This window comes from Anoplopoma fimbria, chromosome 8 (genome assembly GCF_027596085.1).
Source record: "Anoplopoma fimbria isolate UVic2021 breed Golden Eagle Sablefish chromosome 8, Afim_UVic_2022, whole genome shotgun sequence".
Classification (NCBI taxonomy): domain Eukaryota; kingdom Metazoa; phylum Chordata; class Actinopteri; order Perciformes; family Anoplopomatidae; genus Anoplopoma; species Anoplopoma fimbria.
The window spans coordinates 13,502,784-13,529,320 of NC_072456.1; the positions used below are offsets into that span (position 1 = coordinate 13,502,784).

The 26,537-nt window shown below is 40.8% G+C and overlaps 2 protein-coding genes across 2 annotated transcripts; one reads left to right on the forward strand and one right to left on the reverse strand.

Moving 5' to 3' along the window:
* Window positions 1-2,630: 2,630 nt before the first annotated feature.
* On the forward strand, window positions 2,631-8,945 carry ddx49 (DEAD (Asp-Glu-Ala-Asp) box polypeptide 49). The gene is made up of 13 exons (XM_054602257.1): window positions 2,631-2,877; window positions 3,436-3,559; window positions 3,832-3,917; window positions 4,047-4,168; window positions 4,557-4,744; window positions 5,553-5,693; window positions 6,096-6,171; window positions 6,519-6,595; window positions 6,773-6,870; window positions 7,013-7,087; window positions 7,507-7,595; window positions 7,852-7,923; window positions 8,643-8,945. The coding sequence occupies exons 1-13, from the start codon at window positions 2,763-2,765 to the stop codon at window positions 8,817-8,819; spliced, it is 1,440 nt and encodes a 479-aa protein (XP_054458232.1). The 5' UTR covers window positions 2,631-2,762; the 3' UTR covers window positions 8,820-8,945.
* Window positions 8,942-26,251, reverse strand: upf1 (UPF1 RNA helicase and ATPase). Its single transcript, XM_054602255.1, has 24 exons — window positions 25,820-26,251; window positions 25,283-25,425; window positions 24,146-24,235; window positions 23,637-23,804; window positions 22,592-22,772; window positions 22,166-22,327; window positions 21,687-21,774; window positions 21,308-21,406; window positions 20,978-21,086; window positions 20,571-20,730; window positions 20,241-20,359; window positions 19,941-20,105; window positions 17,977-18,091; window positions 17,412-17,555; window positions 16,355-16,568; window positions 16,088-16,205; window positions 15,288-15,444; window positions 14,969-15,111; window positions 14,362-14,536; window positions 14,089-14,170; window positions 13,758-13,922; window positions 13,101-13,321; window positions 12,307-12,429; window positions 8,942-11,851 (listed from the first exon to the last, which is right to left on the reverse strand). The coding sequence occupies exons 1-23, from the start codon at window positions 25,988-25,990 to the stop codon at window positions 12,310-12,312; spliced, it is 3,309 nt and encodes a 1,102-aa protein (XP_054458230.1). The 5' UTR covers window positions 25,991-26,251; the 3' UTR covers window positions 8,942-11,851; window positions 12,307-12,309.
* Between the last annotated feature and the right edge of the window lie 286 nt (window positions 26,252-26,537).

Genomic DNA, 26,537 nt, shown 5'->3' on the forward strand with positions numbered 1-26,537 from the left:
AAACTTCCATGGAGCTGCTAATTGGCAAACATTGACAAGAAAACTGGAGAATAAGTGACCCATTTACTTCTTGTTAAAGTTCCACAACTTTCCCTAAAAACAGTTGAAAATAACTACAGCGTCACGCTTAGAAAGAGCTTCACTTCACCTCATTATCTCATACAGGCCTTGGTTTGTAGTCACCCCTGATTTAAAATAAACTACTTATTGCATGTTTACGGGGTGAACAAAAGAGACGGAGCATCAAATGTAGTGGAAGAGCGATGAGGGCAGATCCTGTGCACTAACCGTGCTGCTCAGTGGCCTGTTACAGCGATGCAGCTGACTGCTGCTCTGTGCTGCAGGGAGGCAGCAGGGTACAGCAGATCTCTGCCTTACATGAAAACAACACTCATGCTCATTTAGAGAGGCACTCCTCAGACGGTCCGAGGCAGTTTGCAGCTCAGCTGGACGGTCTGAGCTGAGCAGGACGGAGCTGAACCTCCAGGCCTCTGCCTTCAACACAGAGGGTATTAATAACCTCTAGCAGCCCCAGTGTGCACACACAGATGGGTCTCGTTGGAGAAGATTTTCTCTCTTTCTCCAAGTCAAGCAGCGGCTGATTTTAATCTCACAGTGTCTTTGCAATGCTCACTGTTGCATGTTGGACAGAAATTCAAAGACCTTCATGAAGTGGCAAACACGGCATCATCTACACTGGAAATATAGTGTGGACAGAGAATCAAATCTTAAATGGTTAAAAAAGCTAAATAAGCTGCTTTGCAATTAATCTAATTGTCTGGAGAAAAAAGCTTGTGAGTGCAATCCTCCTTCTGTATTTCCTAAATGTCAGACCGATGTGTACGGATCAGCTTCATGAAAATCAAAGGGCGCTTCAAAACTAATTCTTTCGGATCAGTCATAGGGACAAATCAGTGATATCAACAGGAAAGAACAGACGGTCAGTAAAAACTAATTATGGTGATAGTTCGGGGTTAAAATCTATTCAGACCGGGAGGCTGTATACCCAATAAAAACACGAGTTATTTTGTGCATCAGTCGTTCTTTGTTACGCGAAATATAGACCTGACACCTGATATCTCTGTCTCATGGAGAAAGTAGAGTGTTTTATTGATCTGAAACTCTGTCTCACTTCATCATCAAGCTCTGAGTGGTGAGACTGTAGGACAGGCTGTCTATATTAAATGACTGAGTGGTCATTTTATTGTTAAGAAAATAAACTCTACCAACAGTTAAGTAGGCTAATACCCATGGATGTAACATAATAGAAGAAGGTGTTAATTGTTTTTCTTCTCATATGTTCCCATATTTTCTGTATCTCAGATAACAACATTAATTATGTACTCGGAACAAAAGACCCTGACTAAAGGACAGGAGCAGATAAAAACAGGTTCATGAATCAAAGCTATGGGTTTTGCCTCCTCTGGTGCTGCGGCACTGAAGGGCAGGAAAAGCTGAACCGAATCAGAAGTAGAGAACTGTGGAGGTGTTTATGTGACCCATTATATTCTATAATGTCGCACAAAGCTGGATCACCAACTGGGCAAAGCTAGCAATATGCCCCAAAAGCACCACCAAGTGAATGTTTTGTGTTCATTTGATTAATTGCACATTTATTTGTGAATATGCAGCTATAAATGACAATATCAATTTATATTGAAATGACAAGGCACAACAGATCCTATAATCCTGAGCCCGCCCAACACTAAGTAGGCTTAAGTAGAGTATGTGTCGTCAGGGTGCATATTCCTATATTCCCCATTTATATGCTTGAAGGTGAAGCTCTACACGACCAGGCCAGTGGTAGAAAGTAACTAAGCACATTTACTCAGGTACTGTGCTTTAGTGAAATTTTGAGGTACTTAACTCACATATAACTCGCTACTTTAATTAATTAACAATTCATTTATTTGATAAATTCTAGATTTCTGTTTCTGTACAGCATATTATTTCGTTTCCACATAATGTCGAATATAAAGTGACACTGTAAACCGATGGAGACATCCTGTGTTGTACAGTATGCGATGGTAACATCAGTGGAATGAGGTATGCAGAAGCGAAAAGGGATACAGCTGTCCATACTTACACTTGTCCATGCAATGAAAACACAACACGATTCTCACAATTCTGTCTTTGTATGTCTATCTGATTATATACTAGTATATACTAGTTACTCTGCCGATTCGGATTAATAATACAAAAAATAACAAAAGTATATTATGTTGTATTAGTGTATTATTAAGAATAAAGATAAGAATTTGATCATCCCTTGTAACAAAGTATTTCTACTCTGTCAATGCTATTTTTACTTATGTAAAATATAGTATGCCTGGACATAAGAAGGCCTATATATGCTCTTTACCAAGTTGTAATATGTGACCTTATTGAAATACCAACCTAATGCAGTTAAACGTTAAGGTTAAAAGGAGCTAATTGATTTAACAATAAAGGTTGGGTCAGCCTATCAAAATATGTGATTTTGGTTTAGTTCACATCACATAAACATTTCTGCCGGGGCAACAAAATACAACATTTGACCAGCAGAGGGCATCACCGCGCATGCGCGACCTCTAGTCTGCCGCAACTTGGAGAAGAAGACAAATACGTACGTCGGACTGTTACGTAATCATACTGCGACTATCAGTGTAGTAACACACGAGGATGTTTTACTCTTCGTTAAAGTAGAGTATTTCAGCTAACATTTTGTAAAATAAAGTACTCTGAACTCTTCATCTAGCCCCAGAGGACGAGGTAAATCAGAAATGGCGGACTTTTCTTCGCTGGGTCTCTCAGACTGGCTGGTTAGACAGTGTAAACAGATGGGGATCGACAAACCCACTCCTGTCCAGGAAAACTGCATGCCGGCTATACTTGAAGGTAAGAAGTGTTAATATCCTCTGGACTACTTTTGGACGGGCCAGTCAGCAGTCTGGAGAAGTGATGCAGATCTCCATTGAGAAAAAACTCAATTAAATAGTTTCTTTTTTATCAGGCAAAGACAACACCTAGAGGAAGATAAATAGTCTAAATGAGCTAATACAATAGTTTTCTGCAAATATCATTAATGTGACGGTCAGCTCTAACTTGTTGTTATTATTGTTTATTAACTGATGGTTACGATTCAGAGATAAGCAATCAGACTGTTTTCCATTGCCTTTCTCCCCCAAAATAGACATAATTATTAGTCAACTACAACTATAAATGTAATTTTTTTCCCCCGATCTGACTGCTGAATTTATCAGAAAAATATCTGGATCAGAAAGTGATGATCTATAAGGTGTGTGTTTGTAGATAAGCAAAGCAACAATAACAGTTTTTTTAAGTGGAGTTTGGGATGGTACTATAATACTTTACGTTTAATCGTCCGAAGTTACCAAGAAGTAAATCAGTAAACCATCATGTAGAGCGGATTAATGGAGGTGCTTTTCCTTGCAGGTCGGGACTGTATGGGCTGTGCAAAGACCGGGAGTGGGAAGACAGCTGCGTTTGTGCTTCCAGTGGTGCAGAAACTGTCAGAGGACCCATATGGCATCTTCTGCTTGGTGCTCACTCCTACCAGGTCAGTGCTGTAAAGCTCAAGCTGGAATGCTCTGCTGATTGTTATGGGAAATAAGCTTTTTTTTAATTAATTTTTTTAAAGAAAGCTCCATCTTCCATGTATTGTTTAAAATGGTTCTTCTTTCTTCTCACTACTGGCCAAGTCAGGTTGTGTCTTTCCCAGATTAAATGTTTTTGTGATCTAAAACAAGTGGTGAAGGACCGGTTAGCTTCAAAATAAAAGCAGAAGTGACGATGAATAGCATTGGTGTTTGTATTTGTGATGTCATGCAGGGAACTCGCCTATCAGATTGCAGAGCAGTTTCGAGTTCTGGGGAAGCCGCTGGGTCTGAAAGACTGCATCGTCGTCGGTGGAATGGGTAATCATTTAATATGAGAGTCTGCTGGAGTTTAAAAGTGTTGCACAGCTGCTTCAAAAACTGGTGAGAGTTACTGTTAAATTATATCTGAGCCTCTACTCTGTGCTGCCGTCGTTGTGTTACTCACAGACATGGTGAGCCAGGCCCTGGAGCTGTCCAACAAACCACATGTGGTCGTAGCAACCCCCGGACGGCTGGCTGATCACATCCGCAGCTCCAACACCTTCAGCATGAGCAAGATCCAGTTTCTGGTGAGTTCAGGAAAGACCAACCAGTTTCAACGCTTTGTCTCTGCTACAGAACTCTTATAATTTAGATCTATGTTAGGAATACCACGATATAAACACATTATTATGCAAAAGAGAAGTCCATGTGTGAAAGATAATACTTTTTTTTCTCATACACTTCATAAGATACTGAGCTTTTTATTCTTAAAATATATATATATATATATATATATATATATATATATTGCTGTCTTTTAAACAACTAATAAACATAATATTGAAAAGTTGGCAGGTATTTTTAAATTTACAACAAAATCCTGAGCTCAAGTCAGTACTTCAATAAATTTTTAAAAAAAAAGATTGATTTGTGTATATTTTTCAGTTTGTAACATTGTTTTTGTGTGTTTGTCAGATTTTGGATGAGGCGGACCGGCTGTTGGAGCAGGGTTGTACTGACTTCACCAAAGACCTGGAGACGATCGTGGGGACATTACCGGCTAAACGGCAGACGCTGCTGTTCAGCGCCACGCTCACTGACACCCTGCACGAGCTGAAGAACATCGCCATGAACAAACCTTTCTTCTGGGAGAGCAAGTCAGAGTGAGTACCCTGCTGCCATTTAACAGCTGTTACTAGGTCTAATTTTGACCTTTGTTACAATCTTTGTTTGCAGAGGTGTATTCAGTGTATTATTAGGTATAGAACCACTTATTTCAGGTCCTTTCTTTAAAAACAGTGGAAGGTTTTGTGCCTCATTTCAGATGCATTCATTGTGAGAAATCTTGCGTTATAAAACAGGACACCGGCCTGGAAAATCTGTTTGCCTGTCATCTGATCTGAGTTGAAACTAATCACTGAAGCGTGTCTCTCACACAAAATGCCTTTGGATGTTAGGGAGAGCCGTGCAAATAATGGGAGTTAAGTGTGGTTGAATGAGCATTCTGCTGGAAGACCATTTGTCAGACCATTTTCAAGGTTCAGATGTGCAGAAAGCAGCTAAAATCTCAGATTATGTAATAACTGTGACAGCAGACTAAGAGTGGGTGCAGAACAAAACAATATCACTGCTTGATTTCATTGTTCTGTCCTTTGGTTTGGGAAGAAAAATGACAGTTGCATCTCATTTTCTTCTGGCTGAACATGACTGCAGCACACAGGCTTTTGAATGCTGAGCTGTCGAGCAGATTTCATCTTTTTCCCTGCTGCTGAATATGAAGGCATTCTGATTTTATCTTTACACTATTCAAAGTTACGTTAAAATCCCAGTGAACAAACTTATTCTGAAACTTGGCCTGAATCAATAATACCAGCTTGAAGGTTTCTGTTCTGTAGTATGATCTCTGACCTCTGTGGCAACAGAAGAAAATCTATCTATCTATAGGAATCCTTGAAATATTGTTGTTAACAGGACACGAACAGTGGAGGAGCTGGACCAGAGGTACATCCTCACTCCAGAGAAGGTGAAGGACGCCTACCTGGTCCACCTGATCCAGAAGTTTACTGACGAGCACGATGACTGGTCCATCATGATCTTCACCAACACATGCAAGTAAGAAGCCCGGAAGTAATTACAATACCTTTTATAGTTCATGCCCAGATAGTCTTACCCTAACGAAATGCAGGGTTTATAAAGGAAACCTTGTAGCCTTTATGAAACTTGTAATATCGTATGCTGTTAATTCAACTCCATGGTGATTGTTTAGGCTGGAGTTTTTGATTGTGATTTGTAGTGAAATAGTGGAACAAAATACGTTACCAATGGCATACAGGTGGGAAGAAATTCTGTTTACAAGGTTAAAAATATATATTTTCCATGTCTTTGAAACTTGAGCCTGAGTGTGATCTGTAGCCAGGGGTCTATTTGCATGTACAATATTTTTGTTTTGGTGTAGTTCACATGAAAAAAAAAAACATACTCTTTACATGAAATAATTGGTTGTCTCTTGCAAAGGATGTGCCAAATCCTCACCATGATGCTGCGGGAATTTAACTTTCCAACCATCTCCCTGCACTCCATGATGAAACAGGTGAGACTGGTGCAACTTGCTAACTTTATTAATCCATCACCGTGACACAGGCAGCCGGCTGATCGCCGCGAAAGAGTGAATTTTAGAAACGGAGGCCTGCTGAAGGATATTTTTATGTTTATGATTGACCCTGTATCAGAGAGGCTGTATCAGAATTTTGTTTTACTGGTCAATTAAATTTGCACATACAAAGCACTTGACTTTGCGTGAGAGAATGATGTGAGCAGAGATTTACTCAAACTTGAAATCATATTTGTCTCACTAAAGGGACAAAGACAAGTATATAGCGAGCACAAAGCAGGTGAATGGAGCTTGCAGAATGAACGTTTGCTCTTTATCTTCACCAGAAACAACGATTTGCAAACCTCGCCAAGTTCAAGGCCAGCGTCTTCAAAATCCTGATTGCAACAGACGTGGCTGCCAGGTAAGAAGCTCCACTCAGTCACATCTTAAGGAAGATGCGGCCTTCATTTTTACACTTTAAAAAAAAAAAAAGTTTAGCATCTGTCAATTCTTTCTCAAGTTGTCAGAGTTCAGACTAAGAATCAGCTGTAGACAGTCAACTTGTTTTGACATCCATCCTGTTCTTTCTGACTCACAGGGGTTTGGATATTCCGACTGTCCAGGTCGTCATCAACCACAACACCCCCGGCATCCCCAAGATCTACATCCACAGAGTCGGACGTACAGCAAGAGCAGGTAACCTTTTATCAACCTCCTAGTAAATCTTAACTTTCCTTTTTAAGTGATAAGATCAGAAACGACATCATCCACATATCTGGTCTGGATCATATCGCATCAAAAATAAATGCAGCTCATACATGGTTTTCTTCCTCTTCAGGGAGGAATGGAGTGTCCATCACTCTGGTGACGCAGTACGACATCCACCTGGTCCACTCCATCGAAGGACAGACTAGTAAGTGAACTCTGCCAGCTTGTCTTTACTGTTGGCTGCAGAGTGAACATCTGTTCTACTGGAAATTAAGTTTATAGAAAGTCCAGTGTTCAGTCACACACGATAGAATAATCCTAATGGTGGATCTCACCATTAGGTTAGTGGAAGATCACCAACACTTTCACTTCCAAAGCATCAATATGGCTAATAGCTCCTCATATGTAAATGTATTATTCTTTATAGTTGGCCGTTATTACTAAACTGGAAACGACAGGAAGCCTTAGAGTCAGTGTTTTCAAGTTCCTGGACCAGATTAGAACACAATTCCTTATCCTTAACCAGCTACCAGGAACTTCCAAGAAGCTGGAGACACCAGATCCCAGTGTGTGTGTTTAAGTGTGGTGTGTCTCAATGTAATCTGGTCTGTTGCGTTTCCACAGAGACGAAGCTGAAGGAATATCCTGTGGTGGAGAAAGAAGTCCTGAAGATCCTCACTCAGGTCAATGTGACCAGACGGCAGTGTGAAATAGTACGGACGCTCTTTTCTTCATATTCAGTCACCTCTTGGTAGTTTAATGCACCACAGTTTGTGTTTATTGAATCGGTCTAGATTTGGGACTAAATTCATGATGGATTTGTCAGAAACAGAAAAACATTCTCCTTTCTTTGACTTAATGTCTGTTAACATAAAATACTTTAGTCATGCTGTTTTCAGAATTGACACTATTTGTACTGGATCTTCTTACTAACACGGTTTTTGTGGGAAACTTTTTTTTGCAATGTAGAAACTAGAGTCAACAGATTTTGATGAGAAAAAGGAGATCAACAAGAGGAAACAAATGATCTTGGAAGGGAAGGTATGTTGATTTCTTTTCTTTTTTTACAACCAAACATTCACTTTTATTTTATTAGGCAGCAATGTCAAGTTTAATGTGTGAACACTACCAAGATGAAGCTACAAAACACAAATTTCAGTTTATTTTACATTCCTGTGATTTCCTCTAGAGGAACTTACATGTAACTGTAAATTTATGTTACGGTTTTTGTGAATTATGTGGCAGTAGTTATAGTTAAAATGGAGTGTTAATGTTCTACACTTCTTCAGCTGAACATGCAATAAATTGTTTAAAGGAAATGGCCTTTAAAACATGGTAAACTAAGTTTGTGATACTAAATTAATATAATAAACATAATTATTAGTGAATTACTCGAACACAACTTAAATGATGGCTCTGTCTACAATCAGTACCAATTCTTTCGGTTCTCTCCAGGCCCTCTTTTGATGTCATTGTGGTACCAAAGTGAGCAGTTTCAGATTGCTGCATCATCTCTGATTTGTTCAGTTGTACAAAAAGAAAGTGTGCTAAAGGGAAATTAAATGGTAATTTGGTTGGATTATCAGACTGTAACAGGCTTTAATTCTTCACTTTTGAGACGGGCCCATTCGAACATCAATCTGTAAAGGTTTGGGAGAATAATACTGACTACAAACTAAAGTGGAATAAGGATCTGATTTGTAACCAGCCAATGAGTTGCATTTTCCTGTTGTTAATTTGTGATCATACTTCTGTGTCAGGATCCAGACCTGGAGGCTAAGAGGAAGGCTGAGCTGGAGAAGATCCGGGGCCAGAAGAAAAAGTTTAAACTGAAAATCCAGGAGAGCATTCAGAGACAGAAACATGGACAGCTGAAAAAGAAACTGACCAAGAGAAAACAGATGAAGAATAAAAAGGCAGCACAGAAAACAGCCTGAAACATGCTGTGACCCATGTATATACTCAAAGTGTTATTAATGTACAATACCTGTAATATTTGTTTCTGTGAGCATCTGCAAATAAATTTGAATTAAATTTGAATTTCATACCATGAAACTGCTCAATTTGACAGCCTTTATTGATTCAGTTTAACAAGGAACCACCATTTCGTGATGAAACTTCACTGCAAAGATGTGTCAAATAGGTATTTACGTCACGCTGAGCCCTCAATCTCTGCATGTTGACAGAAAATGAAGGGTTTGGATGCAACTTTATAACAACCATTTTACAACTGAAACACTTTTTCAATGATCACTGCAGATGTTGCAATTCATGGTGGCTCAGAAGATGGAAAAAAACAAAAACACCAAAGCAATCATATTACGGCAGCAGGTTCTTAAAGCTATAACATGTTAGGATTTCAGAAGAACGGGTTTATAGGGGAAACTAATTCATTGCACTGAAGAGTGATTCGCACAATGTCAACAAAACAGAACTATTTCTAAATCGATTAAACATGGAAACGTCTACTTACAACATGATTGTCACATGTCTGCTGAAATGAGAAGCGGGTGGGAAACGACAGTGGAGTACATTCTTACTGCGTTCAGAAAGTTCTTTCCTGGAAGAGTTTATAAAGAAAACTACAATCCCTCGGAGAGTTTGAGGAGACGATACAAAACTCATGAAGAAAGGAAACGGCGTCCGCCTCATTCCTCGTCAGCAAGTTTCTACGATAACAGAATTTAGTAAAACTACACAAAATGGCTAAATAACACCCATCTGAACAAAATGTGACACACGAAGCAGCGAATCCTCCGACAAAAGCAAAGTTTGGATCAACTCAAGGTTCAGGTTCACACAGTTTTTCAGGGAAAAAGGTTTAGGATCCACATAAATCTGGAGAACTCTACAAGGAATACATAATGCAGGCAGAACAGCTTTGCACAAATCAAAAGTCCACAGAAGGAAAAATAAATTCTACCAGCTTTCATTTTGTTTATACTCCACATAGAAGGAAGGAAGGTGGCTTTTATTTTAATCATCCGCCCATCCTTTTAAAGAATAACCCACCTGACCTCAACTCTACCTGGCCTGATTTTATTAAAAAAATAAAATTCATCGAGTCCTTTTCTGTGAGTTTATTGAGCCCTCTGATGTCTGGAAGGTTTGTTTATGCTGGTAGTTTGATCTTTAACTACATTCATGCTTGTGCTGCAGCTGTGTATGTGAAGGTGATTGGTTTGAGGCACTGATTCAGGTTTCTCATTCTCTTTTCATTTATCTGCTGGCCATCACTTAATCAGTACTGATGGTATATCCACTGTGTGTAACTGGGGTTTAGTAAAGTTTCTAAATATTTTCATCCACACAGGAACAAAAGATCTTTCAGAATACATTGGTTGTGTTGAGATTCTACATTTTTCTCATTTGTGAAAGCCTTAATTCTTCAACCCCTGATTATCTGAGAAGTTGTGTGGCTGGAGAGTACGACCCTCAGCTCGGCTCATGTGAAAATTATTCACAAAATCAAAATGCCGTGTGAAATGACACTGGGTTAACATCTAATGTGTGGTCACATATTGGGACTTAACAGTCCTATGCCACATGTTTCCCTCAACATTTTTTTTTTTAACCCCCCAACCTTTAACTGAAGTCATTTTCCAGATGTGGAAATTCTCCTATCCTTCTCTTCCTCAGCCACCTTCCTTTTTCTACTCCTCACCTCTGGGGGATTGATTGCCACGACCGCCTGTAAGCCTTGACTACGATCATCCTTTCTTTCCTCATCTTGTTTGGTTTCTTTCACTTCGAGGAGGGATTTGTGTGATGAGTGTGGACAGTCCACAATCCCCTGAGTAATCAATCAATGCAAAGCATTCAAGCGTTTGCCAATCTAAGCGTACGCAGAGTGTTTTCAAAAAGACATCTGGTCATGAAGCACAGCAGGACAGCAACGACCCCTGCTTCCAGAAGATTAAAATAAAGATAAGCCCCGTCTGAAACATCAAATGACATTGAGTTGAATAATCAATGCTGGTCGTGTTTTGATAGTTTCAATGACTTATTGGCAATTTTGTGCTCTGTGATAAGAAAGGTACTTCAGAGAAGAAAAAACTGTCCCATGATGATCACGATATCGGTGGGATTTGCGCGTCATGCCTTGAAAAACAGTCTGAAATCCCTGTGCCCCTTCACCACTGGCGTGTGGTCGAAACCACCCCGTTAGAGACCTTGTGAATGAGCCAGTGGTTTCTCAGGGCAAATGAAAGGTATTTCAATCCAAGGCTATTTAATCTCAGACTCAAGCACAGAAACCATGTTTTTATTTCCTCTCCGAGAAGGTGTGTCGACTGCTGCTTCCTTCACAGGGCTGCTGAGGCTTATGGGCCATCTAGGAGATTGTTGATGCCGCTCTCCTCCCAGGATAAACCAAATTCAAGAGAAACAGGTTAAGAAACCAACCGACTTTTAGCATGAGGATTTTGTGTTTCCTGTTCGATGGCTTTATGTCATCATCCCCCCCCCTGCAAGTTTGGAGAACAAGTTCTTCAAATTCAGCTAGAAAGCGTCGACCTCCGTCTGAAGATATGATGGCTCTCCTTTCTTTCCTGGAGGCTGTCGGTTGAAGGGGTTGGCTGAATTATTTTGTTGGGAGTTGAGCCTCATTTGGATTCCCACGAGAGACCGTTGAGATCTCCCCTCCGTTTCCCTCAGCAGCTCGACCACACGCCGCCATCTTCTCGACTGCCTTCCTTCACTTTGCACGGGCATCGGTCCCTGCCTCTCGCTTGTTGACTCGGCCTCTCTTGCCATCGCCATGTCCGTCTGCTCGTGCTCTCCTCGTCTTCTACCCTCTTATTTCTCTCGCTGGTCATTGGTTTGGTTTCGCTATCCCGTCGCTTTCACTCGGTGGTGCTTCGGTTGTAGCAGAGGAAAACAGGTATCCATTTTATGTTTTTATTATTTCCCAGATTAAAAAGCTTATGAACTAAGCTCAGTTCAAGCCTAGCTCCCTTCTTCAAGTGACCTGCAAGACACAAAAACATGAGGATTTAAAAAGAGAACTTTATATTTGGCTCAAATGCAACAAGCAATACTGCCTTCAGCAGAGACCTGAACATGTCTCGAGTCAGATGTCTCCAACTGAAAGTATTGTTTATCTTCCAGTGGAAGATCATAAGGACTTCAATGAGACACAATTAACTAATACAGTACTAAATTATTTAATAATCTGCTAAATTGTCCTACTTAACCCTTCACTTGAATCTCAGAATCTAAAAAAGAGCCAAAATTCGGCAGTGTGGGAGCACTTTGGATATAGAAATTACAAGGCAGCAATGTAAACCACTGATTAATTATAGTTTAACCATCACAGAGTGGGAAAAAAAGTCTGACGAAACAACTTTGATAAAACTGGACTACTTTCCAAACCTCGGATGTGCTTTGTTATAACTACAAAGTTACTATGTTTTATGTACTTACACTTTAGTACTGTGACAGTCCAGTCACCCCACCATGCTGGTATGCACGTTCACCCTGGTAAGTCGAATCCTGGGACAAAGCAACGTCGATTTGGGACTTGAACTCATCGCCCAGGTAGCTGTCCTGGAGAACAGGAGGACAGAAACATCATTGCAGACAACTTTTTAAGTTCAAGTTGTTAATAAATCATATCCAGCAGTCGTTGGCATTGAAAATCGTAAGTCACAGGCTCCCACCAATAATGCTTATTAAATATGCATAAAAAGGAAGATCACACATGTAAAAACAAAATGAGAATCGAAATTGAATTTCACAAGTAAAAAAAAAAAGGGATAAAATATAACTAAAATAAAATAAAGTAAAAGTAGTACCTTTACAAGTAATATCAATGCCAGAAGCGCCTAAGCTCCTCTAAGGCAGACTTATATATTTGATCTAATATATATATTTACATTTGCTCAATTCTGATTACGAACAAATGTGACCAGTACATTGAAACTATATCTTTAACTATACCACTCAATAAATAAAATTCAATACAATATACTACAATAGAGGCTTGGATCAGAGCTGTCAGAACTTTTATAGGTATATACTCTTCAATATAAAGTACATAATGAGCAAGCAATAATTCACAAAGTGCAAACAAGTATTTGTTCCATTTTCTAAATAAATAAAAAATAAAAATCAATGTATGAATTGAAACGAAACCGATTAAAAATAAATAAATGACCATTAACTGTCATGAACATATTTGATAAATCTTCTTTCACTATGTGACAGTGGTATGATACCTGGGACAGCTCGGGCTGGGAGAGGCCAGGCTGGCTCATCTGGGAAGGCTGGCTCATGGAGATGTAGCCCTGTGTCAGCGGCCCCTGGGAGAAGGGCTGGGAGGCCCCGTCTTGGCTGGCCTGGCTGTTTGGTCCGTTACCCTGACTGGCACCCTGGTGTGCTGATCCTCGGACCCTCTGCCGCCCGCCACGCCCAGGCTTACCCTTCATAGCTCCACGACCTTGATGGGGGAAAAAAAAAGTTCAGCACTTGACTAAAAAAAACTACTTCGTAACAAACATATTTTTAAGGTCATTTGTTATTTACACTAGACTGTTAAATTTGAGATTATTACTGGTTGACAAAAATAAGTGTGTGAAAGTGATTTGATCCCTGTAACTTGTGGATTTTCAGTCCTTTTGATCAAGTTTATAGCACTACATGAAGTAGTAATATAAGTCCACACTGTAGTTTTACCTCTATCATTTTAGGATAATCTTATTTTTAACCATTAAAAGATATACAAATTTCTCTCCACACCCTGATCAACCTTGCATAATGCGGTATTCTCCTATGGTGAGATTACATTTTTTTTCCCCACTCTAACGAACAGGACCAGTTTTATTATTTTCAGTTTATGTAATGGCTCAGTGGACCATGTCAGTGCTGTACTGTACCTGCAGCAGGGCCGTTGGTCTGGCCCAGGTAGCTGGGGGGAGGCATTGGTGGCATCACCAGGTTGAAGGGAATGGGAATATTCATAGCGGACATATGACCGGGGCCTGCCCCAATCATGCCAATCTGGTCGTGTGTTTGGAAGTACATGTTGGACGGACGTCCGGCTGAAACAGAGCGTGCATAACAAGACTCAATGTCAGTTTTAATATATAAAAAACAGGCAAGCCATGTTTTGCCTGACTGTATGCAAGCTATTGATATAAAAAGTGGCATTTATTATTATTATCTTGAGTCAAACCATAAGAAACTAAATACATATTAAATGAATACCAGCGTTGCTGCGGTCGTAGGCGGAGCCAGGGATGAGGGCCTCACGGGCATCGTACATCGCAGTGCTCATAAAACGTCCCCCCTGGAAAACACCAGATAATCAACATTTCATACAGTTGCATAATTAACAGATTTAGGGCTTCAACAAAGAATTATTTAGATTATCAAAAAATAGAGCTCAAGTAAATGTCTTTAAAATGGCTTTTTTTTGTCTAGTGATTACGTTTGCCCCAGAGCATGATGGATGCACATACAGTAGTATGTTCTACTCACAGGGTTGATGGTGTTGACCAGTTTGCGGGGCTTGCTGAACTGCATGAGGCTCTCCCTCAGGTTGTTCAGGGGACCCTCCACGAGGACTTTCTGTTCCTTGTAGTTGTTCAGCAGGTTGTTCCACAGCGGCTGCTTGGAGAGAGCCTTGGGGTTTCCCACAATGATCACGCCGTACCTTCATTCAGAACACACACGAGACTGTTGCTTAGTGACGGGGTAGAACATTTTGTATTGAACTAAACTCTGTGCAGAATCGTAAACATCTTTTAAATTATTCAGTTTTTTGTGTGTAGAAATGAAGTGGTCTAATTATTCCTACTATACACACACACACACACACACACACACACACACACACACACACACACACACACACACTTCTATACAATTAATAGTAGGCAAGTCTAACCAAATTGTCAACATTGTTACAGGCTGTATACTATGTGTATTCATTCATTCAGCAAGTGACTATAAAATAAAATCAAAAGCAGCAGGTCTGTCAAATTAATGATTCCCAATTAGCTTCTACATGGAAAATAAAAAGTTCATAATAAACTAATGAGCTGGCTGTGTGCTGTGCCATAATTATCAGCAAGAAGTTTTTTACTTGGCTCTGGTCAGCGCCACGTTGAGACGACGCGGGTCATTCAGAAAGCCGATGCCCTGGTGCTCATTGGCACGAACACAAGAAAGGATGATAAAGTCCTTCTCTCTGCCCTGAAAGGCGTCCACGCTGGCAATTTCCACTTGCTATAATGGGACAGGACAAGAGCAGGATGAGGGGGAGAATGCATAGTAAACACAGAGGAACACAATTTCTTCAACACCACAAAGAAATCTCACTAATTATAATGAAAGTATGCATCAATTTGAATTTAAATTTGACACATCTCTAATCAGGAGTGTGTCTCAGATATGTGTGCTACCTGATAGAGTTTGGTGTGCAGGGAGCCGCTGAACTGCATGTACTGGACCAGGTAGGATCGCTGACCCTCGTACGGGGTGATGATGCCGATCTGGTCGGGTTTGGCTCCAGCCTTCAGCAGCCTGGTGGTGATCTTCTCTACGTTTGCAGCCTCCGTCCTTAAAAACATCAACATCACATAAATACGGCACTGCTCAATCTTCTGAAAGTTACATCTGAAGTTAATGGGAGTAGTCTAATGCTAGCTTAAACATGTAAATCATTTCTATGGTGCCTTAACTTTGCACTCCCTGCAAAATGAGGATCAGGATTATTTTACTTGCTATAGGTGCCCAAAAATGTAATTTGTTTGGTTGAGTTTGATGGAACTTTCACAGCACTATTTAAATGAAATAAAATACTACTGAGGTATAAAAACAGATAACTGCACAAGTTTAATTTCGCTTCTCTGAGGTTCCAGCCTTCCTTCAATGAAGTTAATTTATGTATATCAGAAGATTATCTTTAAGAGATTGTGATCCGGATTTAAGGAAATCCCCTTTCAGTGTTCTGTGGAGTTGAGCTCAGCAGTCCGGTTGATCATGATTGACAAACGGAGAGCTTTCTCCTCATTAAGGTATTGCAACCATTTAGGCCTGCCATACTGGTTTTGATGTGAAGGCAGTAGGAGAACACTCCCTAGCGTTTGGCTACAGCTATCCCTTTCCCAGGAAATGTCGTCAATGTACTTTGCATATTATGAATTATTTAGAACTTTGAGGTTAATTAGTCAAAGTAACCAAAGAAAATGTGTGACGTTACCTGTTAAGGTAGGAGGTTCCAGAGCTGGCAATCTCCTCCTGACCCTGAGTCACGTAGAAGAACATGGGCTTGTCTGGCTGCGGCCACTGGAAGTCAAAGCCTTTCTTGATGCGATCAGCTGAGGAGAGAATTAAAATGACATTACATTTTTAGTCTTAAAAGCAGTTTGCAGACCTTGTTTCCTGCTAATGTACCAGCCAAAGTGTAAATTAAAATCAATTCATTCCTCCATCAAACCAGATAATGAACTGCTGAATCTTGACAAACCTGCAGTGACACCATTCTGCAGAGAGCCCTCATAGAAGATGTTGGAGGGGAAGGCACTGAGAGCCGGGTGCATGCGGTACTGGACCTGCAGGCGGATTGGCCGGATCCCCAGAACCACCAAGCGTTCAAACAGGGACTGGGACAGACCTGCCTTGGCTGCTTTCTTACACATCACCACAGGACCGAGCTGGCAGTGATCACCCACCAGAATTAGCTGGGAGGAGGAAGATGAGTCACACAAGTTGTACGGTTAGGTTAATATAACAGAATAATGTAACAAGTTTTTGTTTCTGGATGTCCACGGCAAATAGTTTTGCTTAACTTGACAGGATATAATTCATATTGTCGGCCATATAATTTAATTGAGTCGAGATATCGATTAAACATTTTAGTAAATGCTGACAGTAGCAGTTGCACATGTTTCTATGATACCACTCTATTTTTTACTATTTATTATCATTCCCAACTGTATCTTGCTGCTTGAACGCCCTGATTTCAACAGAAACATTCAAGGTCCTTCAATGTTAAAATGTTTTTTTTTTTTTACATTCATAGTTGTAGTGAAAATAAAACATGGACAATTGACCCTTCGCTAAGCCCTGTCCCCAAATGCTACTTGGTCAAACTGTCAGGGCTACCATGGAGGCCACACTGTCACCAACTGCACTGCCTGAAGAAACATCATCTTATTATTGGCAAAACAAATAGCTATTCCTGAAAGAAGCAGCCAGAAGAGTCTACAATATGCGTTTGAGGGATATATACAAGATGTTAAACTGACTCCATAGAGAAATGAGACACACATTAATCATGACAAGCTTGAAAATGAAGAAAATCTGAAACAATTGCATGAGAGTCTATGGAGCAGAGGCGGACAGTTGTCCTACCCTAGTCAGGGCTGGCTGAAGCTACGCTACAAATGGCCAGTCTGCATTCAAGGTGTATGAATTAGCAAAGAGTTAACTGATGGGTCACATTCATTTTACTACCATCTACAGTTAGCCTGCTGTAGTAGGTGGAGATTAGTTTTTATAAGGCTGTGTGCGTGAATGTGTACCTGCTTGGCTCCAAGCACCACAGGCACCATACACTCTGGCTCGGTGGCCTGGGTGCTCTCATCAATCAGGATGGAGCGGAACTGCATCTTGGCCAAACGAGGATCTCCAGCCCCGACACAGGTACAGCAGATAACATCAGCATTCTGCAAAACAAAGATGACAATTTACAACTATTAAACAGAAGAGGGAGCCAGGAAACCGTGGTGAAAGACCAGGGGGTGTTCCACTGTTATTATGACAAATTGTCCTCCTGTCAGATGGAATTGTTTCTGTAGGGAGATTACTAACACCAATGGTCTAACTGTAAGTGTATTCTTATTGGACCATCATACAAACAACAGCACGTAGTGAAACTTAGCATCTGCATTTAACCAATCTTAGTTAATAGCAGTGGGCAGCAACTAAAAAGAATATTGTAAATAAAGAATTAGAACAGTCAGAATCAGTTTGAAAATGCATGGAAGAAACTACTTGTTTCATTAGCCTCAAAAATTGTAGCGGGCCTTTTGGTAAACCGAGTTTCAACTTTGGGCCATTTTGGTTTAACACTCTGAAGCTCCTCACCATGAGCAGCTCCCTCTCAGCTGTGCGTTTCAAAGCCCTGTAGCGTTTCTCATCAGCAGATGACAGCTCACCGGTCTCATCCTTCAGCTGCTGTAGCTTCTGAAGCTCTGGCATACTAGGGAGACAAAGACACATCAGGGTTACTACAGAAAACACACACTAGAGATGTACACTTCAAAAAATTATCTGTAATCTAGGGCACAAATCTTAAAAGTAAAAATAACCCTGCCGTCGATGTAAACAGGAAGGATAATGTTGACATGGAGTCAGTTTATAAACTTAGATGCATTTATCGCTGGATTACTTCATTACTTTAGTTGGACTACTGCGATCCTGAAGAAAACTTAAAGTCCTGAAGATTCTCAGGCGAGTTCTGTAGTAATAAGGAGCGTCTTTTTCTATGAATTCTGAGTCAATTTATAGACATTCATTCTCAATGGACAGTTCATTTTCATATCCTCTGGAAGTGGAAGTCACACTGAATCTAAACGTGTAATATATCTGTCTGTGTGTTCACATTCAACTGGGTTGTGACTGAGGTCCAGAAATAAATGGAGAGAGGGACTCAATATTCTTCTGTTGCCAAAATCCCAAGTCAATCAAATTTAGATCAAGGTCAGCCATTTTAAAATATTTGGGTGTCCTTGTTGGCATAAACATTAGTCATGCATGACATCCAATTTCATTTCCCTATGCAACCTTCCTTCAGAGGCCTGTACCACGAAGCAGGATTGGGGATTAGTGATGTTACTTCAGGGTTAACTTTGTTTTTTCAATGAAATCGTTGAGTGTGTCGTTGTGTGAACGTAAATTAACAGATTTATAATATCACTGTCTCATAGATAGATCTGACTATAATTAAATGTGTGTATTCTGGTAAATGAATATGTTGAAGATCTATTTTTATGGTGTGTGTGTAACAATATTTTAGCCTTATTCTTTCAGCTGTAGTCCCGGTGATGTGAAAAAAAAACCTTTATATTCTCTCATCATACATTCATATCATATTCAGCTTCTTGAGCCATGTGTTGCAGTGTGACATGTCAGAGTCGTGTCTCACAGTCACAGATGGATGCAGCCTTACTTTGCTACTTTAATGTATAATGCAATTATAAGTTATGGAAGGAAACCTTCTTAATGCTTTGAGTAATGTTTTTAAATGTATTTCTTATAAGCTCCCAACTCTGTTTAACAGCTGCCGGGATTGCAGCTGTCAGACGGACTTGCCAGCTGAAGAAATACAGCTGAAGGAATACGGCTAAAATATTGTCATAAATGCCATAAGAATACATTTCATTGACACATTAACGGAATATACAGATGTAATTAAAGTCAGCTCTACTCATGCTCTCCCGGTCAGCATTTTTACACATTCACACAGTAGTCAGTTTATTACCAGCTGTCCTTCCTTTGTTTGGCAGTTTAAACTGTGTTGCTTTCAGCTTGAATTACTTGTTGAACTTCTACGTATTTGTCCGATATCATAGTTCTCTCTATTTTTAAAATGTGCTGCTCTTCTGACTGCAGACTTCTCCATGTTTGTGAACGGTCATATGCTGCCAACACCGCGTTGTACACGCACACATAACCAGATTGAGAAACCCTGGGTTGAATGGGCGAGTTGATAACCAGCTTTGTGGGACTGTTTAGCGAGATCTCGGTTGTTATGGTTAGTTAAGCCACATAACCAAAAGATAAATTGGGTATGTTAAAAATGTTTGTTGAAAAGACTTCTGGTGTCAATTAAACACTACTCAACGAAGGTACCAGGAATCTGGACAAGAGTGAGTATGAGCACGAAAACTTGGTGAAATTTGAGGTAAAAGTGACAGGAGAGGAAGAACATAGTGGTGTTAAAAAATAACTATGGAGTGCCAAGCCTCTGCTTTGACTAGCATTATAACACTAGAATAGTGTTATAATAACTTTTGAGTCCAGAGTCAATTTCCCAACATGCCACTGACCTGTCCATGTTGCTGATCTGGTTGTGCAGAGCGAGGAAGGATACTGGAGACTCGATGGCTTCCCGGCTCTTAGCACAAAGCCTGACGACCTTCAGTCCAGTCTTGTCAATCTTCTCCGTCAACTGATCCACGGCGATGTTACTTGGAGCACACACCAGAACCGGTCTGCAAACAGACACACATACACAACATAGAGAGTTAAAACAGTAACAATTATGTAAAATAGAGTTGTGGAATAACAATAAATATAAAATAACAGATTTCTGTAAGTATTTATAAAAATAAAAAATAATTTCTTACCCGTTGCCTTGTCGGGACAAGTGGTAGACGATAGTGGCAGAGGTGACTGTCTTCCCAGTGCCAGGAGGACCTTGGATCAGACTCAGAGGCCTCTGCAGCACCGTCTTCACAGCGTACACCTGAACAAGCAAGTAACAAATGGAGTATTCAGGCCAGGTAAACTGTTGCAAATAAAGATCAAATATTTCTTCAAATGTCTATCCTGAGAAAGAACCCACACAACTTAATATAATGCAATAATGATGGTGTGAGATCAAACCAAAAATGTTATCCACAACGGATAACATGGTTTGAGATGAATCACAGGGACTCTGTTTTTGGAGTTCTGACCTGTGAGTGATTGAGGTCGGGCAGGCCCTGGGCAGTGAAGCGCTTTGGCAGCTGGCACTTGATGGTGACATCCTCTACCTCGTGGCCCAGCAGTTTATGGTAAATATACCCAGACACCGAGGTCTCGTCCACCGCAAAAGTCTTCAGGGCACTCTGCATCCTGCATCAACACAAATGTGAGTCATTATCACTTTTTCATCTCTGAACCTCTGTCTTTGGTCTGACATCTTTATTTTAGAAATGATAGACATGGCATATTAACACAAACGTCCCTCCTGTAAAAAATACAAACAATATAGTTCTATGCACTGTTTATGGGAGGGAAAATATGACGTACTGTAATGTGGAGTAATACAAAAAATATGATGAACCACATTAGGGATTTGGGGTTATACATTTGAGCCTACCTGTCAAAGGATGTGGATTTCCACACAAAGTCAACCTGGAAGTTGTGGGGGATTTCCACAGGTGCTCCAACACTGCTTCGCAACTCAATGGCAATTTCATCCCCATAGTCTTAAAACACGGGCTGTTAAGGAAGTAAACATTATGTTGTCTACACCAGTCTAGTTTTATAATTAAAGAGATGATTTGTGTGTAACCGAAATATTCATATTGAATGCAGTGGAAGATGAGGAGAGACCATTGTGTATCCTATGACTGAAAACTCTCACAGGAGACAAAATATATTGAAGAGTGTATGATAAATATCCAACTGCTAACAGTGTAAAGGATACTGTCGGGGACTTTGATGACATGACCTATGCCTTTCCACATCGGGGCCAGGTCTCCCTTGTACCGCAAGCAGATCTCGTCACCTTGCATGAGCCGCATATCTGGGATTGACATAAAACACAAGTTAGACACACTTCTATGCTCAGAATAACCTACAAATAAACTGAGGAGGATGGGCTATGTTTATAAACCAAATGATACAGTACCGTGCACGCACAAAAACCCACTACAAAAACAGAGACAAATACATAACCAAGCACACATGCCACCAAAAGATGCAGGGTTGGGGGAGGTTGCGTGCAACTCTCAGGACTGAAGGGAGATGGGGGGCTCTATCTGTACCACAGAACCACTGGGAGGAAGTCAAACTCAGAGAATTACCACCTGAATCCGTCTTGGGCAGTGTGAAATAGGCAATCCGCTTTTTATTCAGCCCCAGGTCCCACCTGACTGTAATATTGTCTTGGGTCTGCAGAAGGAAAAAAAAAAGAAAAAAATACAACTTTAAAATCAACTAATAATAAAAGGTCAAAGGCATAAGGTAACATCACCATGGCATTATTCCTGCAACACTAGAGACTCTGCTTAAAAAACAGAGCTTAAGCAAGATGCCTCGCAACAAAAATATGTCTTCATGTGGTCTGAATCACAGCAGCAGAAGGGGAAGAGCATTATGTTGTTCATCATATTTAGGTGTCCAGTGTGTATTAAAGTATATTTGAAACTATATAATTGAAGACTGGGTTTCTGTTTATTGTCAACCAAACTGTGCGACATATAACCAACCATGGACATCCAAGTGAAAAAAACACCAGTCACTGAGTTACAAAGTTTCCTACTCAGAAGTGCAGTTCAGGTACCTGGGACTCCTTAAGCTTCTTGTCGTAGTCAGCCTCCAGTTTGACCAAAGGGCCAAAGATGTTTTGGTACTGGTAGGCGTCCTCATAGCGCAGCAGCACATGCTGGGGCTCCTCGTCCACTCCAGGTTTCTCCAGGTCTTCCAGGGTGGCAGTGGGGTTGTCCTGAGGGGACACAAAATGCAAACGTCAATCCAAAGTACATCAAACATCCTATCGCAAAGTCTTATTCCACACACAAACCCTACTGTATGGTGGCAGATCCCTTTTAAAACTGTTATGCCACAGGTGGTTACAATCCCTGTAAGCAGCTGTCACTTAAAGACCTTTAGTCTGTGCTAAAGAACTTAAAGTTTACACCCATCCACTCAGCATTGCTGTAAACATGTATAACTTGAGAAAAAGCCTCCCAGTCTGTCAGCTGTATACCTTCCAGAGCTCCTCCAACTTGTTGATCTGCTGGGCGGTAATCTGACGGGCCCGAAGCTGCTCCTGCTCCGATGGGATCTTCACCAACCAGGACAGAAAGCAGCGGTCCTGGATAAGTGGTTGCCACTGCGAGCTATCCCAGTTGATGTCCTTCAGGCTACTCTGGCTGGCACAGGGCTGCCTGCATGGAGACACAAGGTTCATATAAACGAAAACATAGCTTACGTGTGGAATTTGACAGTAATCGGTCTTCCTGCTGTAATTTCTCAAAGTACTTCTATCTGCATGATCACAGAGAAGGCTAAAGTAATTGCCACAGAGCAGGAGGCACTAGATGAAGGTCTGTGGACATCAGCAGGGAGTTCCCCAAACAACAGCTGCAGACTACAGAGCATTTCTCACTTCTGTGTGACAGTCAAGTCAAATTTGGGGGGAATCTAACAGGTTGTTGAATAATTAATTTGGATATTAATCAGTGCAAGCAAGATGCCAAATATATGTTTTAGGTACAAACAGTGTCACCATTACATAGTTTGTACAGATGAGTATATAAAAGAAAAGTATTTTTAAATTATTCTTAGTGTTAATACTAGTTTATATAATTTAGCCTGCAGCTGTTTTGGAGCAGCTAGCTTTAAATTTGAATAAAAATTGTATTCAGGTAATGTTCTTGACTTCATAAACATGTTTAAGTTTAAGATTGTCTATCCCTGATGAGGGGTAAAAATGTTTCCATAAAAGTGTATTTTTCTCACTTGGCTGACTATTCAGGGACTCTGCATCGGTTTCCTGAGCATCAGGATGCCTGACAACCTGATGACAACTCATGCAACGCAAGGCTGAAAAAACTAAACAAACCTCCTGATAAACTTCCAGTTTCAGAGAAAGGATTTGCATATTTAGCTAGCTCACCCTGCAGAGCAGCGTATAATGACTGTCAATGCTATCATGAATGACCCTCTTGACAGATCATACTGGACCAATCCAGTATGAACACTGGTTACAGGACAGTGTGTCTTTGTACAAGGCCGCAGCACGCACTTACCTGCAGAGTAGCACCACCACGGAATCGGCCTTAGCCGGGATGAAGCCCAGGAGGAAGACGTTGCGACAGCCACAGTTGTAACACTCCAGCACCGTCTCGCCCAGCGGCCCATCCTTATGCAGCGTCACTTCTTTGCATTTGGCTCTCACCAAGTGGTTCACAATGTGGCTGTAATTCACAGAGTCAGAGTCATCCTTGGTAGCATTGCTGCAGAAATGTATTTACAATTTGCATAACAGCACATAATAACCCACAGCACAGAAGAGGAACAGACAAAATAGACCACTTTAAAGTTTCAAATAAACAATGTCATTCATCATCTGCGTGGCAAAAGTCTAGCTGATTGTGATGTTGGTTATAATAGCAGACTACTCACATTTATTGCAGTGTTGTTTTTTTATTTATTTATTATAATATAAAGTTTAAGTGGGGTGTATACATTTGAGTAGCTTAATTTTCTGGTGCTTATATTTGAGGGAATAAGGTGAAAGTGAGTAGAGACTACACACCTGCCAGATGTGTTGCCACGTCCATTACAGAACCACTTCTTGCTCGTGTTGCAGTACACCACACATGCTGGATCGTGAATACCGCAGTAGCTGCAAAAACAACAATGTATCAAAACCTTATCTGTATTACAGCAGTATATAGTCAAAAAGGCACATGTGCACATCTTGCCTAGCCAAAAGCAAGGCCATGCTTACTTGACAAAAGGCTGGATTATTAAGAAAATACACACATGACAGTTAGTGACAAAGGACTTAGCATATTGTATCCAACATGTAATGTGTTTTTAAAAAAATTCAACAATAAAAATGTTTTCACATGAAATTTCGTGGGCTCCTGCTCTCGACATACAGGACTTTTTAAAACTCACAGTTAAACGATGATCTTACATTTTTCATTCCCATTGTATACAAAAAAATGGAACCATGAACTCTGAAAACTCTGGACACAATTCAATTGTTTTCACTCAAATAGAAATTCTACATGAACCAGGAATGAAACCTCAAGATTGCCACTTAGGATTTCTAAAAGTCAACTATTGTCAAAAACAAATGAATGTGCTATCTTCAAAAATAATTTGTGCCTGAAAATTATTACTTTCCTAAGACAAACACTCCTAACCAAGATCTGTTTAGGAACTTCATCCGAACAAGGTATATATACAATAAGCTTTAAGTATAACTACAGTAATATCATTTTACCCTCCTTTTTCTTAAGATCATATCTTTACATTTGTCAATAACTTCTACAGTTAAAACTCTTTTTCGCATGTATGTAAATGTATATTTAGTATAATTCTGAATGCTTACAGGAATGTAAATCCAGCATTGTAATTATAAAAAAAATAGAATGGACACCAGCACTGTAGCTGGCTGGTGTGTTATGTTTCATTAGTGATTATGTCTCAAATGAGTACTACTTGTGAAGTTTGACAGTATAATGTGCTTATCAGAGAAGTGGTACCTGTTGGTGAGAATTATTAATGTTAGGTTCTGTGTGGTTTGCAAGATGAGGGACTACACAAAAAAATAAGCACTATGAAAACAGTATTGATTAATCATTAAGAAAAACACAGCCCTAAGATCACTTCCTCTGTGGGGCACAGACATCGAGGCATGGTGTGCCTCCTCTCTCACTACCTGCATGCGTGCAGAGGCAGGTCTTTGGTGTAGTACGTGTCCTCCTCATCCTCCTCAAAGTTGAGCTCGGCCAACAGCTGGCTGGCTTTGGCCACGGAGTCATCCAACCCCCCGTTGAGCAGACCCTCATCAGGACCATTTACCTGCAGCACAACAGAAGCTTTACTAAACAAACGGAATGCTAACGATTAGCAGCTAGCGGCTAGCAGACGCAGCGCGGAAACCACAGCTAACTCACTATAAGTGGACAGACTGTAAATGCTCCTGACTGTCATCGTCGGTCATTAAAGTCGAGCTTCCGTGTCTGGTTTGCATTAAACACTTAAAGACCAACGTGATACGACCCATAACATTACTTTAGGAGTTTAAGGAACGGGCTCGCAAGCTAGCAGCGAGCTAACACGGAGCTAGCTAGGTAGCGCTGGATGCAATAATAGCGGGCTAGCATGCAGCTAACCCAGCTAGCCTAGCTAGCCTAGCTAACGTGGGTTAACCGCGCTTTAATGAGCCTCCCTGTGAAAAGCGAAAGCCTCAGACCTGGCTGTCCAGCTGGCTCTGGGTCTGGCCTTGAGTCTGCGTCTGGCTGGGGAGGGTGAAGTCGGTGAAGTCGTACTCGGAGCCCTGCGTGTCGGCTCCGAGCAGCTCCGTCTCCTCGGTGTCCAGGAAGGTGAGGGTCTGGGAGCTCGGCCCGTACGCCTCCACACTCATCTCGAGCCTCAACTTTCGCTTTACTGCGCGGCTTCCGGTGTTCGTGTGAAAGACTAACACAGTCCACGCGGTCTTTGTTGATCGAGAAACAACTGGTCAACAGGGGCCGACGCTCGGGGTCTGGATTTAAACCAAAACAAAAATGGAACCGATCGGAACCCTCGAAAGCTTCAGCAGGTCCAACAGCGACGGTGACGAACTTCGCTACGCCGCTCGACGTGTGACGTGCTCGGTAGGCTAGGCTACCACGGGCTGGACGCCGGAGATCATCAGTGGAGAGGGAGCGCTCACTCTGATCCAAATCCCGGGTGTCAAAACAGAAACGTGGACCTCTGTAGGACAAATGTGGAAGATTAGATAAGATAAAATAAGATAATCCTTTATTTAAAATATACATTTACAGGATTACAGCAGCATAGAGGATAGTGCAAACAAGAGACAGTAAAAAAAAAAAAAAAAAGCAAATAAGTATTATAAATGAGCAATAAAAAAACAGTAAAGAATCCACAGTAACGCCACAGTAAATATTATATATACAGACAGAAAC